The 16895-nt window shown below is 36.2% G+C and overlaps 1 protein-coding gene across 7 annotated transcripts in view; it reads left to right on the top strand.

Moving 5' to 3' along the window:
- celf1 (cugbp, Elav-like family member 1) overlaps positions 1 to 16895 on the top strand; it is a 147644-nt gene that overhangs the window by 12235 nt on the left and 118514 nt on the right. For 6 of the 7 annotated variants that reach the window (XM_008405056.2, XM_008405055.2, XM_008405051.2 and 3 more), the window contains exons 2-3: positions 3813 to 4000; positions 5333 to 5415. In XM_008405056.2, coding sequence (XP_008403278.1) covers positions 3813 to 4000; positions 5333 to 5415 — 271 coding nt within the window. The remainder of the gene's footprint in view (positions 1 to 3812; positions 4001 to 5332; positions 5416 to 16895) is intronic. The other variant, XM_017304111.1, reaches the window with a different exon arrangement.

Raw genomic sequence — 16895 nt, 5'->3', positions numbered from 1 at the left:
AAAATGGCTAAAAATGGAAAACAAATGTTTGTGCCTCATCTATACAGACTAGCAGAACAATTTCTAAGTGATTCTGAGTCAATACTTCACATGACCTGGAAGCTATTGAAGAAAACATTATATTATTTAGTATTAAAATTGTTGAAAATATTGTATATGACTTTAAAATTGACTTTAGATGATATTGTGTCTCATGTAAAAGCATGAATCAGCACTTACAATTAGTTACAATTCAAGGAATGTATTAACATTTCTTTGACAGGAATGTTTGGTTCGGTAATTTGTTGACAGTCCCAAAGTAAAGCTTCGTGCGCTGCGGCCGACATTAGCGTTCATAAATCGGATCAACCTTGAGCTAAACGCCGCTACTCCGTGGAGCTCGAATATCGAATATTCAAATTGAAACTAACTTCACTGCGGTCCTTATACCGCCTCGTTTTGAACTAGTTAGCCATGTTCGGTATTCAAACTCTTTTTTCTTCGGCACTAGTTGGCGCCGGTTAATAATTCCTGTATTGCTGGCACCCAGTGGACAGATGGTACTACAGCAATTTTGCTATATTTAATCAATCAATTAATCAGATTTATGTATTTATTTCTATAGCACATTTAAGCTACAAGAAAGTTTAAAGTTCTATATATATTTAAAAACACAAATATACTAAGTAATAGAACATACAGTGAGTCAACAACAGAAGCTTATAGTTTAGGATCAACGCATGCGCAGTTTGATCAAAAAATGATGCCCCGCCTCTTCCGTGACAATTCTCACACATACATAAAACTAGTCTGTGTCTGTGTGTGTGTGTGTGTGTGTGTGCAACTTTAGTCTTGTGTACGTGAGAGAGAAACATTTGTGTGCATGTTTAAGTTAGTACAGTGTATGTGTGCGAGAAAGATACAATGTGTGTGCGACATTTTAGTAGTGTGTATACGCAATTTGAGTATTTTTTTGAGTGTGCGTGAGGTTTTTTTTGAGTGTGAGAGACAAAACATAGATTTTGTCCTAAACGGCCCCTCATAATTTCTCAGCCTGGTGGTCTTGCTCTGGATGCTCCTCAGCCTCCTGCCTGAGGGGAGCAGCTGGCAGCTTCATTTCATTAATTACACTGGGTTACAAAAAATACTTTCTGGGAGTTATCTATTTTTTAAATGAAACAGATAATTTCAATACTTAGAACATCATTTTCTATTTCTTTTAACATAATGCATAATTTGATGAATGTACAGCCCCTGAGTAAATCTGTCCCCTGAGCAATTTAGTTGAATAGCCCTGTGGGGAGAGAGCAGACGGCAGGCTGGAGAGAGAGAGAAAATGGCCCAGGGGGAGAGGGAGAGTACACAACAGGGGAACTAAGAAAATTAATCTAAGAGTTACAGATAGATACAAGGAATAAATATACGTAATAAACTACAATCATTAAGAAAGGACTGAACAAAAGTAAAATAGAAGTAAGGCTTATCTAATCACAATAAGAGACTAAAGAATTCAGAAATAATAACCAAACCTCAAAAAAACTCAAACCACCAATGGCACTGACAGTTGTCTGCAGGGGTGAAAGTAATTTTAAATTCTTGGGGGTACTAGCTCTTGAATTGCTACAGAATAAAGCTGTATTTTCTCCTTCAGTCCACTGGCTGCAATGTTGACACCTTGAGATGCTATGAGACCTAAAACCTGAACATCATGGCATGGAGTGCATCCCAGTTTTCCATGTCTGGCATATAACYATTCATTTTAGTTTTTAAACTGGTTCTATTGATCCTGTGTCCAGACAGAGGGATAATCAGTAGCTTAGCATCTTGACCTGTTTGTTCTGAAGATCCTGCAGCTTCCACTTCTCTTCCTAACAKGGCGCCTCCTCACCCTGACTCTCATACTGACAGGAGGAACCACAGAGCTCTGTTAGGTTAAAGCTCATCTTCTGAAGTTGGGATGTTTTTCCTCCAACAGGTTCYAGAGGAATCACCTCAAACCRGATGYTGGACTGGATTTTATTTCAATGTCATTTGTGAATGTTAGAGCCTCATTTTCAACAGTGGAGCTATAAAGGCTGAAAAAGGTTATTATTTTGGAGAAAGTCTCATCAACATCAATATTTCCACTAAATAAGAGGCAAAAAAAAATTTGTTTGAGAGAGGAAAAGCCTCTCAGACTCTGAGCTCAAAGCACCAAACTATTTTTTTTATGTTAGACAATTAATTTAATTTCACATAATTATCGCAGTAGAAGCCATTTGTTTGTTAAATACTTAATGAAACATATTTACCGTGTTTGATGTTTGTTGTAAATGACGTTTAGTCACAAAGGACAAGGTAATTAGTCCAAGTTTGTCGTTTATTGAACGTTCAGAAACTACAGCGGCTGTGATGCACCAAGACAAAGGTAAACAAAGGTAAAACAACCTGAACAGGTGATCGACTCTAAACCACTCGCACCTTTTTACTCGCTTTGTCATTTAAGCACACCCGTTGCCATGGCAATCTCCTGCGCTCCACAAGTCGACCAGAGATTACGTTAAAACATAACCTTCAGTCCGTCACAATATCAGGTTTACAGGCTTGATAATAAGCCTCTCATGAACACAGCGGTGGTTGATTAGTTCATTTTAAACTCCTGCTCTGCTAGTTATTTTTTTAATGGAACCGAAACGCACTGAATTGCGCAACACCTTGTTGACACAATAATCACTGAGATTATTATTGTTGTTGGGTCATTAATTTGAACACAATTTGTTGATTTTTTTTTCTGTTCTTTAATAAAGTTATGAACATTTTGATAAGGAGCCAGAGGAGAACGTGCTGGTCTCATCGTCACCTAATGTTTGTCACTTAATGCCGAGATCAACTCAAAACCTTCCTGCTCTAGTAAAGCACAAACAGTTCAGAAACGATATGAAATGGGAAAAACGCTATTTATTAACTGATTAAGTCGTGTTTTAGATTGTTCTTGAAAAACTAATCACTCACGGCTGCACAGTGAACCCATTGATTCTTTACAGCAGACAGCCGCTCCCCTCTCTTGCAGGTACTGCGTACCTCCGCTAAATCTTTTAGGGATACGCAGTACCCTGCTGTACCCGCCTACTTTCACCCCTGGTTGTCCCCTTCCACAACTTGCATCTTGGTCATTAAAGCTGGTTCCTCCCAGGAACCATCTGCTTTGAAGTCATAATTTTGAGAAAAAGGTCAGAGAAAAATAGCTTAGAATTCTGAAATTAGAGTCACGATTATTGTTTTTTTCAGTGGCCATAATCCCTTTTGGTATTGGGTTACAGTGGCACAGATCTATTTATTCACAAAACACAGTAACTTCCATTGAGAAGTTTGAGCACAAACATAATTTAAAGAATATTTCCATCTACATTACCCAACTTAAAAAAATTGCACTGGGTTTATTGTCAAACGACTGTTATTCAAGTTCAAGCTCAGACACGCAGTAACATTCTTAGCCACTAGGTATCACTGTTGGCTCCAAAACGTGAGTGTTAACAACTAGAGAAGTTTTGAAAGACAATTGTAACAAGGCATTGACGACATTGGGCATTATGCCAATAGAAAGTCATTAATTAACTTCACATCAAAAGGGTATTACATTATGAATTAAAATCTATTATTTTTATAATGAATGATGACTAAATTTACCTTTGAAATGGTATACAACAAAGGCTCATGGTTAAAATAAGCATCATGCTAATTTGAGTTGCAATGAAAAAGTTAGTAGATAAATTATATATTCAACACACACTTCCCAATTATAGTTGCAAGCTTTCATATCCTTTTTTTTTGTCTAATTCTATTTGTGCCTAAAGCAGGAAGAAGATGAATGGATCTCTGGATCATCCAGATCAACCAGATATTGATGCTATTAAGATGTTTGTGGGACAAATCCCACGGTCATGGTCTGAAGAGCAGCTCCGTGAGCTGTTTGAACCCTTTGGATCAGTCTACGAGATTAATGTCTTACGAGACCGGAGCCAAAACCCACCACAGAGCAAAGGTCACCATGCAAACATATACAATCATGCATGCGCACACACACATAAAATCAATGTTTTGTGTATACACACTGAATCTTTTAACAGGACTTCATTCTGGTTGGTTGACTGTCAATTCAAGTGAAACATTTTAAAACCCATAAACCCAAATTCTTAGAATTGTCATTACTGCCTTTAACAAAGAAATATGAGAACAATAACCATAAAGCTAAATCTCCTGCAAATCAATTATGACAAATGAGATAAATAAGAGGCTGCACAGTGGTGCAGTTGGTAGAGCTGTTGCCTTGCAGCAAGAAGGTTCTGGGTTCGATTCCCGGTCTTTCAGCATGGAGTCTCCATGTTCTCCCTGTGCATGGTGGGTTTTCTCCAGGTACTCCGGTTTCCTCCCACAGTCCAAAAACATGACTGTCAGGTTAATTGGTCTGTCTAAATTGCCCCTAGGTGTGAATGTGTGTGTGCATGGTTGTTTGTCCTGTGTGTCTCTGTGTTGCCCTGTGACAGACTGGYGACCTGTCCAGGGTGWAYCCCGCCTCTCGCCCGGAACGTTGGCTGGAGAGGCACCAGCAACCCTCCCGACCCACTGAGGGACAAGGGTGCAAGAAAATGGATGGATGGATGGATGGATGGAGATAAATAAGAGCAGCTGCCTCAGGAGAATTCAAATTAAAGTGTTTTATTGATCCCATCGGGAAATGTTTTAACTCATACAAATTCAAATTCAGTTATTGTAGAGGGGATGGCTGTATTACAGCAAATTTGAAGAAGCCTCTAACTGCAGACATTCTGTTTTTCTAAGACAGTCTCATGAAGAGGATGGTCAGGGTTGTTCAGAATTTTCTTGATTTTATGTAAAATCCTTCTTTGACTCATCATCTCAAGAAGGTTCCACAACAACCCCAGAACTGAACCAGCCTTCTTTATCAGTTGTTGTTTTTAGATCCCTAGCTCTGATTCTGCTTCCTCAACAAATGACAGCAGAAAAGATGAGACTCTCAACAGGTTTATAGCAGATCTGCAGCATCTTGCTACAAACTTTGAAGGATCTTAGCTTCCTGAAGAAGTAAAACTACACCCTTATTTATTTATTTATTTATTTATTTATTTATTTATTTATTTATTTATTTAAGGGCTCTTAAGTTTTGTTTGATAGACAAAAAGTGCCTTTTGAAAATATAAGTAAGTACTAAAATACATTTTATTAAGCACACATTCATATGTTGAAATTTTTGTTTAATAATCTGTCATACAAAAGAAAATTCACATTTTATTCATCAGTCAATCATCAAGACTGATTCTGGGACTTGTTTTAACACTTTCTTTTTTTTTGGCAGGTTGTTGTTTTGTAACATATTATACTCGTAAATCAGCCTTGGAAGCACAGAATTCTCTACACAACTTGAAGATCCTGCCTATGGTACGTGATAGACTATTTATTTGCTCTAAATGTAAACTGCTCAAAAAATGCAGTTTATTGTAACGTTTTTATCAATTTATTAATATAACACAGTAATAGCACAGTTGAAAGTGAATTGGAGCAAGGATGCATCTAAAGTCGCAGGATGTTAAAACTCAAGGACTCGATTTGGGCACCCTGATCTTTCTGTTGAATTTTATGAAGTAGGTTGAAAAGCTCTGGCTGCAGTTCAAGGTTAAGTCAAATGTGGATTTCAAAAGTTGCACACCACCCACAAATCAAAAGATCTTCTCTAAAAAATCAAGAGAAGCAGGCTTTGTTTGGAGACATTTTATATTTTGTAGGTTTTTGGTGGTTTCTATCATTTCTAAATGTAAAATGAAGGGGTAGATCTTTTAGTTATTAGCCTGCCTCAGTTTTAGTCCATGAGCCAGACACCCTGAGATTAGGCTTAAAACTCTCATATTTGATAAAGCTTACAGTTAGACTGTCTTAGATTATCCTGAGCTATTTCTGTAGCTATGCTGATTGGAATTGATTGGTGGGGCTGATGTGCCAAAATATTTCTTTTCCCAGTCTAACATAAGTATTCAACTGAATGGTCAGAAAGTGAATATAACGCAGAAATAATAAAATTCTTTATGCAGCAAAATAACATGAAAGGTTAAACTAGCTAAAAGGTTCGCTAACTTACAATATGTACGTTATTTAACCATTACGTCAGTGTCAACAGCTAACTAAATATATTCAAAACGGAAAAATACTGAGCCAATCTGACTGCCTATAAGTTTAACTCTGAGCGAACAATAGGCTGAATTCTATCACAGCATGTTGTTTTAATGACCATTTTAAACTGAATCTTGCTCTCTCCTGCCTGACCATCCTCAACTGTGCTGGAACTTGGAAATGTACATCCTGCTCTCTTTCAGCCTTTTGTATAGTAATATACTTCATGCAAAAATAATTGGAAATGTTAGATTAGTTGCAATCACCAGTATTATGCAATAAATGTAAAGAATATTTAAATATTATAAGTCGCAGCGCAGATCATTATCATTCCTACATTCCTCAGAACTTGAGGGAACTGCATCGCAATAAAGAATATTGAGCATCTCTATCACCATAACATCTTCCTCATCTTCTAAAAATATTGTAAGATACTCATTCATGATTTTCCCTATAAACTTGCTAAGCCCAGTGGTAAGGGCACCAGGGCAGTCCACTACTTTGTGTTAAAGGTGCAGTATCATGTAAAATCGACTTTTTACATCATGTTATGATGTTATTCCCTCATCAAAACATACCTGGAGTGTTGCCTTGATTCTTTGTCTGAAGAATTTTCGCATGGTGTCTTTTCAGCTGTGCTAAATGCTTAATTGGACCTAGCACCACCATCTAGGCGCCTAATCCATGTTTCGATGCATCTACCTGTGTCACTTCTTTTCTCAGCTCAAAGTTGACTACTACTAGCCCTGGTTCAGCTGTTATTGTCTCTTTCAATTGTTTAAATTCTTTTCTTTGTGTTTCATCCCATTTGAACTGTGCATGTCAAAGAAGTTGTCTGAGAAACATGCTCACATGTCAAGTTTTGCTATAAACTTTGCAAGATAATTAGCCATGCCGAGGACTTTTTCCAGTTCTGGTTCATTTTCACGCAGTGGCATGTCACAGCTTGCTTTCAAAGGATCTGGCTCAAGTCCATTTGTTGTGTGTCCAATAACTTTGTGTGTCCAATGTAATTAATTTTGCTGACATAAATGAAACAGTTGGTTGAACTCTTTCTCTAGTTCACTTGAGCTAGAGAGGTTCTGTTTGTGCTCCTCTTTAATTTCCCTAACATAGATTCTAGGCTGAGGAAGTAAATATGTGTCACAAGGATTTAAATAAAAATGACCCTGAAATTTTAATGTTGTATATTAGTGCTTACTTTTTCAGTGTTAAAATATATTTGGAATACATTTTTAATGTAAAAAAAAGTTGTCATTGTTTCTACATTCAGGGTGTTTCCCTGAAAACTTGTTAAGCTCGGTGGTCGGGTCCACTGGGATTTTGTATTAAAAGATGTTAAGTTGACAGGAAACAAAATATTACTGGGTAATTATGTTACTGGAAGACATTGTAGACAATACTTAAACTCACAATTATAGTTTTAAAAACAACAAATAATAAAAATACAATTAAAATAAACATCAGTTATTTACACTTCTGTTAAGTCCAAGTTAAGTCATCAGCTACTGGATCTAAAACCACGATTTAATGGTGATCACATTTAGAACCGGCCCAAGGCATAAATGAACTAAGAGAATATCAGTGCTGCTAAATTTGATTTAAAGTTTCAGCATAGATAAAAGATTTTAAATTGTTTAAGATTTAAATGTAAGATTTTAAGGAGCTGGCAAGTTTAATTTGTAAAAGTTCAAAACGCAATCTTCATAGATTGTTTTACCATAGCAACAAGCTGATGCTGTCCGTTTAATATTTGAGTTTTAGCTGTTCATTAATGCATCTTGGTAAACTATAATTACATTTGACTGCTTGGTCAAGTAAACTAGGCGCCCTTTCCCAGACTTCACTTAATCCATGGTGAAACGCTGTTAGTGGTGCTGATGTTCTTAACTTCAACAGGGGCCCCTAAATCAAATTCTGCTCGAGGGCTCATACAGCCTTGGACCGGCCCTGCATGATTAGTTAAATCCGCTGCACTGCGGGTCTCTGCTGTTGGATGTAATGGGACAAACGGGAGAATTAAATTAATGTGGCTTTCATAGCTCTTCCATTTCATGTTGTTGAAGAAGATTTTAGGTTATAATATATTTTAAGAAAATCTATGGCTCTATCTTCTTCTCAGAGATACCAGGTTCTCCCGGCGGGCCGAAGTGAAACCACACAGAAAACAACAGTGAGTGTAGATGTCACAGAATTTAGAGTTTAATGCAATAAAAGACAATGTATGAAATTACATCAGAAACTGCAGAATAACAGAAACATACATTCATTTACCTGAGACAAATGGAAAAGAAGAAGAAAGAATGAAAGAGAGAAAGAAGGAAAGAAAGAAAAGCAAAGACGTCTTTGGAGAATTGCAAGAGCAAATCTGATTTATTACTCCTGTGTACAAACTTTTATAGTAAAGGCGTATTCTTGTCTTTAATTTATTCAATAAGGCGTATCTTTGCTCATCCAACCAGGAGCTGTCTCTGACCCTCTTTAAAGTTAGAAACTCTCTGCAATTTGTTTTCAAGATCAAACATCAGTTGTCACCATTATCTAAACACAGTGGAAGCAGAGCTTCTCCTCTACTGACCTGAACTGATGATGTTTTACGGCTTTTCACAGATCAGTGTGAAGCTGGAACTTCTCCTGTTTCTTTCCCACACAGACAAAAGGCAGATCAAAATATCTAGCAGGCAATCTGCTGTAACTACAGGTAACATAAAGGTCAATAGAGCAGAATAAGTTATTAATCTGGAAACTATTTTTAGGCTATTTCAATCAAGACATGTTAAGTTTTAAAACTAGCTTATTTTAAATGTATTTTCTTAACAATCCCTCTTTTAATCTCTTTTAAGAGATTACACTCTTTCATATTATATTTAAAATTTATATTTTAGAGTATAAACCTAAATTCAGAAACACCATTTTATAGCTGAAAAACTAAGCCCCCCTTTTTAGTATGCAACCTTCTACATAACATTTGTTGTTTAAATGTTGGCATATTCATTGCAAATAAAATCAGACCAAATCAGACAGCAAAATCATATAAAGGATTCAAATCCTAAAATAAATGTTCAAAATTGTCTAACCCAGAGTCATGTCTTACCAGAAGAATCATTTAAAATGCATAAATTTATCAGTGCTTAACAGAAACTTTACCACAAATCTTAATGTTATAGTTAAATGATTTTTTTTAAATTCAATCAAGTATTCCTGATGTAAATAGGATGATACACAAATATTTGTCCAAAATTATCCATGAAATGAATGAGCAAGTTAGACACAATACACTGCACTGACTTACAATCTATCAATAAACCTCCAGTTGCTGTAAAAGAAAGATAATTGATTAGTAATAGTGTTGTACAATTTTTTTTGAACTATCTTCATTTTGTCTCTCTGTGTTCCTTGATGGTCCTTGAAGTAAATATGAGTTCGTTGGCAAGTCGTAGACTAAAGATGAAACTTGGAAACAGGAGAAACAACAAAGATGATCCTCTTGTCTCCAGTAGACCATTTTCCTTATAGTTTTAAACTCAGGCTCATGACCTGAGTGACCGATGCTCACCATGGGGTTTATTGTGCCCACATTTTGGTGAGTTTAACTAAGAGGCCGTTCCCTCTTTTCCAATTTGATGACACTGAAAAAGGAGTAGATGTGAAAGAAAACCAGATGAACTTCTGACTGTGAGGTGGTCCTGTGGCCAGGGCTGAAGATCCTCAGTTACTCCAGTTTGTGATGCTTTGACGTTTGATGAGGGCATCAGCTGGTCGATGTACTGGAACAGAGTCCGTCAATCCTATCTAGAGCTCCTTAATGTATTTTAAAATAAAATAAGTCATTCCTTCCAATTTGAATTAATGTTTTCTTTGCACAGATTTGCCAATTGATACTCTAATTATTATTTATGGTCTTGCTATCAAATCTTATTTTAATAATTATATTTATTTTATTATCAGGAAGGGAGAGATTTTGTGGTAGCTTCTAGTTTTATTTCTCTTTAAAACTTCATTCCAAATTATCATTTTATTCCTTATATTAACTCTCCTGTAATTTTCCTTTTATATTATAACTCAGTAAACCTAGCATTTTTAAAAAATTGCTCCTTTAGAACTGTATTTTCAACCTTTTGACCCTCTTTTATATAAGGCCTACACGAGAAATAAATGTTTCCCACCGTGTTGAACCCAAAACTTCCTGTGAATTTTAGAAGCAGTTCCATAATTGCTCATTTGTAAATCTCCAATTTAGACCAATTTAATTTGAATCATCATATTTTATTGTCATTTTAAAACCTCAAAGAACGATTAGCCTGTTTTACAAGAATAAAGTTCACCATGTCACTAAATATCAAAATGACTTATTTTATTCTAATCATGGTTTTAAATTCCCAAATTTCAACAATTTTAATCTTTGATCCATTTATTCTTTTGAAAACCCTTCTATAAAATATTTAATTGAATAATGAATTACCCTTTTTATAGTCCATCCATCCATCCATCCATCCATCCATCCATCCATCCATCCATCCATCCATTTCTTTACACCCTTGTCCCTCAGTGGGTCGGGAGGGTTGCTGGTGCCCATCTCCAGCTAACGTTCTGGGCGAGAGACGGGGCCCTTTTTATGGAATTTATCATGATTATCAATACATTTTTTCAGTTTTGGTTAGAAATTTGATACAACTAAATTTATTAAATGATGTAAATATTTAGTTCAGACCTTCCTGGATGACTTAGTTAAACAACTTATTTTAAATCCTGTGAAGAGAGATGCAACAATCCAACGATAACTTTCCCTGTTAGATGAAACACTGTTTTGTATAAACTATTTGACAAGTGATATTATTAAGTTTAGTGTATTCAATTTATAAATTTTTGTTATTCCATATTACTTTAGAAACTCCAACTTATCCAAATAGTTAGCTCATGTTTAATGGTGCTAATACACCGTAAAACATTTCATGAATTTTACCCCAATAACATCTTTTGCTAAGAACTAAAGACAGCTCAAAACTAAAAATGTGCTCATTAGATTAACTTCCATGCATCTCCCTCTGTCATTGAAAGTTAAAAGAATCCCACGCAAGTTATTTAGATGAAATCTGCTGCCACTGCTAACTTCTGCATTATATAACACAGGTGGATGTAATCAAAGCAGGGTGTCCCAGATGCTGTTACAATCTGCACACCTCAATCAAAAAAAATTAATATTTGATTTAAAATTTATGAAGTTAACGCATAATTTGGTGCCATTAGTTCAGTATGATACATAGACACCCATCAATTCACTTTAGCACTGTAAATAATAGTCTTCAAATTAAAAATGTTGTTCTGTTTTCTTTGAATGATAGCCACTGTAACATGAGCCAAATAAATTTACATCATCTTCTTTTGTTGTTGAAGCGTGGCACACAATGCAATCCAGTTATGGTTAAGGAAAAAAGTATGTAATTATAATAGTTAGTCCCTTTTCCATTCTTGTCACGCTGGGAGGGGAAAAAACACATTTAGCATGATGTGGGACAAACAGAGTGAATCATCAAAGCAATTAATGCATTTCCGAGAAGTGCAGAGTTGTAACACTTGTATCACACCAACCCTCCAATTGTATCGTAAAACCTCTGACACGAGGAGATGGGGTGTTCTTAGCAACCTTAGCATTAAACAACAGGGGTCAGAATACGAATGTAGTGGACCGTGTCTGTACTGTAGGAGTCTTGGGTCTAAATGACCTTTTTGGTCTAATTTTGAATTTACCCTTATGTTTCCACCATAAAAACTATTTTCATTTACTTGTTTGGTATCATTATTTTCAGCACAACCTAAGCTTCATGGTTTTACAGTGTTTGTTTCATTTTGACAAAATGCATTATCCCACTGGATGAAAAAAACACAAAAACAAAATCTGAGGAAAAAAAAAGATATTTGTACTATAACATAAAATAAAAAAAATTGATTGAATCGTTTTTACAGCCTAAAATGAAACTTTCTTTTGTAAATTTTAAGAACTTGTGTACAAACATAGCCAAAAACTAATTAGTATACATATTTTTGCAGCACATTGCGGGCAATTTCCCAGACGTTTTTTTTTTTTTTCATTATTTCCACGTGGTCTGCATTGAAGTCTGCATGCTTTCTGATTGGTTGCTTCAGACATGTGGTACGTTTGAGGACCTCGGAAAAATGGACTTTATGTTGCATTAATTCACTTTTTGATCATAAAACATAAGTTTTTTTCACCACAAGGGGCGCTAACAGGATCGAACATATTTCTGGTTTTATTTCGAAGTAAATACAAAACAAAATCAATATAAAAACACTACTTTTATAAAGTTAGAAGTCTCTAATGTCCGACAAAATTGAACTCAACACTTCTCACGCTGCCTTTTTTTTTCTTTTTTCTTTGAGTGGCTGAGGAGTTTTTGCCCGCTCCACAGCGGCATCACACAATACAAACATTTAGAAAGAACTCATTAAACACTACCAAGTTTCGTTGGCATCCGTTTTGTCTCCAACCTGTAGACTGAAGGAAACCCCAGGAGCGAGCTTTGGCGTTCAGGTCACATGATCAGAGGTGAAAAATCCAGGATCAATCATGACAACACACAACCAGGACCACTGCTGAGTTTCAGCCACTTTACATGCCCCAGTCTTTTATCTGCTGTATCAGACGGCATCCAGAGTAGCAGTCATTCCTGCAGTGCAGAAACATCTGGAATGCAGTCCCTCTTAGATGAACTTAGGTTTTTAGCCTTTTGTGTCGACAGAGCGTGATGTAGAAACACCGCAGATCAGTCATCTACTCAAACTCCCGTCTCACTTCGGACAGAAGGCTTTGATCTTTGTGGTCCCAACTTCCTGCCGATTCCAGCCATAGAAGATCCTCACAGATGATGCCTGAGTCACTTTTGTTTAGGCAGGTGTGTGAGATTACAGTCAAAGCAGACATCTGTTGCTAGATCCTGTGAGCAGCACTTTGCCCTCACGTGACAACAGAACACAGTTCATCTTCACTGACCTTAGTAATTGTTCAGTAGTTTTTGGCTTTCATACAGCAGTCCAGCAGAAGATGGGCACAGTTCAGCATTGTGGCTAAAAGCTACAACAGATGTGGAAATCAAAAAGATCCTTTCAAGTCACGTCATCACATGATTTCTGAGCTTGAAAGACCCTGCCCCCAAGATCGCCATCAGGCCACAGGAAGCAGCCCTGCCAGAGAAAAAGTAACGCAAAGTAATAAAAAAAATCAACAAAATTGTATGCCACATTTTGCTCACATAACAATTATAATTTTTTTTCTTTATCTTGTGATGCATCTTCCAGTGTGGCCTTGGATTTTCCAGCCAATATAAGAAATCACTGGATCAGCACAAACGGTCCACTGCTTCAAACCCTGAGCTCCAAAGAAAAAGAAAAATAGAAATGTGTTAAAATGATTCACCATCAGATGTACCAGAATTAAGAAAGTAAAGACACTTACTGTTTAAAATCAATAAATGTTAGTACCTCGATGACATTCACTCTGCTTGTGCCAGATATCAACTAGAAATTTTAAAATCATCACCTCTCACAAACTTATTAAAAAATGTAAACAAAATCTAGAATGTCCTAGTACTAACACTTTCAAAAGTTGTGATTCGATTGGACTTGTCAAATAATTATGAATTTAATATTATTCGACTAAATACCAAAACATCCTTGTCATTGTCCCACGCTTCAAGACAAACAGTCCTATTTCCCTCAATTTAGACTAAAATAAACTATTACTGTTTGTTATCCTGACATTTTCAAAACAGCTTCTATTTTATTTTAAGATGTCAGAAGTTATTCACATTTTATCCAAATTCTATAGTTCTAACCAAAATTTTCCTCAAATATAAGAATTTACACCCAATTGTAACTATATATAATTAAAAAATCAGCAGTGATGCAGGAAATTTATCAACAATTCTAAATGAAATAAACGTGACGCAGATTTTAATTAAAGCTGTTCAATTTTAAATTACTAATTTTAATTTAGTAAGAGCTTCTATATCACAGACACCATATTTTAGTCAAGCAGGAAGGCAATGTAAGGGCACTTTACCTTAAATAAATCCACAATTCACTGTTGTCGAATGAAAAAGTCAAAATTATTGATGAACAAATTTATAATTAACCATATCTATAAATCGACCAGAAATTAGGGTCTATTTCTCCTTCTCACCCTGTTGATATAATAAAATTATCATTCTGAAAACAATTTGGAACCTATGTTACTGTTATAAGATAATTTGCTGAAAAACCAAAATTTTGTGAGATGTTCCATAAGTTCCCAAATCATCCGTCTAGTGTTCAAAATAGACTGAGATGTTTTAAGTTAAGTTCTATCAGTAATATCTTTATAATATCCCCCTGTGTTTTTATTATTTTCAAAACAAAAACATAACTTAGAGCTGCAGAATCAAATTGAAGAACTTTCCCCCTTTATGCTAAAATTTCAACATGTCCAATTAGTGTCTATACAGCAAGGCACCCATGTGCCATATAAAGCAACAATTAGTTCAGTTAGTAAGTTAGTTTATTAGTAAAAAACAAAAAGAAAATACCAAATTGGATGAGACAGTCTCTAAATCACTAATTCTATCTGCTATAAGCCAAGGCTGAATTCTGGTTGCTCCTGTTGTATTGTATTAATCCTCACATTAGAGTAAAATGACCAAATTATATAGAACCTCAACATAACATTTCAATATAGGTTTGAATCAAAAACTGTCTGAGACAAGAACAGGCCAAAACCAACACAACGAATCTTAAATCAAGCTGTGTCATAATTTCCAATTTAAATCATAAAGCTGATCATATTGCATTTACCCATAGTGTACCTTTCTGTTAAACACTCCAAAGTGACCAATTGAAATTAAAAAGATCCCTGTTGTGGTGATAAAATTAGAGAAAAAATGTAGAATTGGCCATGATGAAAGATCAAGTCTGCTAAAAACCACAAATTTACAATTTCCATTAATGTTAACGTTGAAGCCATAATCAATTAGGCCAAAACACTAAAACTTCAACAAAGCAGATGTCACCTTGTTTGTTTTCATTTGACTTGTAATATCTTAAGTCAAAAACCTCCTACTGTACAAGCAGATGATTCTGCTGTAAATCAGAATGTGATACCAAAATATGGAATCATTATCACCTTAGAATCATCTGTAAAGTAGTAGTCAAAGTACATTTATGAAACAAAACATTTACTGTGTCTACATAGTTTAAAATAAGAAAAAATATCACACAACTACTCACTAAAGTGACATCATATTTACACAGCGCTTCATAAAACCCATATAAGGACTTCTGCATACACATCACACATTCACTCTCAATCACACTCAAGCAGACACTTTCACACCCTGTTGTAAGAAAATGCAGGATGTTGGGGGTTTTCTTGACCCTCAACGAACTCGTAAAAACAAGAAAACACTCTTATTCTCAGTATTTTAAGGCATGGTCACAGTAGTTGACCTGTAATGTAACAAATATTCCTTCTAAATCAAGTCTGTATATCAGTGGTCCCCAAACTACGGCCCGCGGGCCGGATCCGGCCCACCTCCACATTTGGTCCGGCCCCCTGAACAATACCAGAGAGCATTCAGATTTTTTTTCATATATTGTATTTTCCGGTTTATGTGTGGATTTTTCTTCAACCACCAGGGGGCTCTTTAGCAGGAAGTGTGTCCTGTAAACTGAGGGTGTTTTGTTTTGCATGGCGCATTGCTGCCATCTGTTGGACTTTTAGGGAACTGCTTGACTTTTATGTTTTTTAATCAGTACGGTTGTTTGCTAGCGGTAGAGCAGATGAACACGTGTTTGTTATGAACGCCGCATTCGAGGTTGAATTCTTCGAAGCCTGTAAGTAGCAGCTTATAGATCCAGAAATGTTAGAGATGGTTTCATGTCCCCTGCTGAGAAAGTAGAAACATTTGTAAATTTGTTATTTTGTACTTTTCATTTCAACATAAAATACAAGTTCAAAAGAAATTCATATCAAAATCCAAGAATCCTGAAAAAGAACAACTTAAGGACTCCCAAAATGCAAATGGAATGGTCACTCAGTCCCCCCGCTCTGGGAAACAGAGGCCAGTAAGATTTGTAACCAAAGGGGAAAAGGAATCTCTGTCCCACAGAAGCCATGTGCCCCAACAGGCCATGTGTTAACAGAAATTCAGCAATATAACATCCAGCAAAAACCATTTCATAACATATTCTCATTCACCATCCAAAAACACAACCACAAGACAAACAAACAGAGAAACACATAACGAAACACAAATCTCCTCTGCACACCCTCAACACAACGCAGACAGACAGACAGACAGACAGACAGACAGACAGAGTTGAACATACAACGGCGGAAGACAGACACAAAGTTAGTACACATGAAAACAAATAGACGGTGAAACCCCGTCTCTGTTGAGACAGAAACAAAACAACCCGCAGACAAGCAGGCACACAAACACACAGAGACAGAGCTGTCCAGACTCAAAACACCACAATCCAAAGTTAAATTCCGCAAAGGAAGTTAAACCCTGAGAATCCTAGGCACTGTCAGGTACAATAAAAGCAGTTAAAGTCCGCGGGAGGGCAGACTCCCCNGCACTGTCAGGTACAATAAAAGCAGTTAAAGTCCGCGGGAGGGCAGACTCCCCTAACTCTAAGTTAGTTAAATTCTGTGTGGGACGGCGGCGTCCTCTATGAAATAGTTAAATTCCGCAAAGGACGGC

The sequence above is a fragment of the Poecilia reticulata genome, linkage group LG3, assembly GCF_000633615.1.
Source record: "Poecilia reticulata strain Guanapo linkage group LG3, Guppy_female_1.0+MT, whole genome shotgun sequence".
NCBI lineage: Eukaryota > Metazoa > Chordata > Actinopteri > Cyprinodontiformes > Poeciliidae > Poecilia > Poecilia reticulata.
Note: the sequence above shows the minus strand (reverse complement) of the source record. Positions and strands in the feature narration are given on the sequence as shown.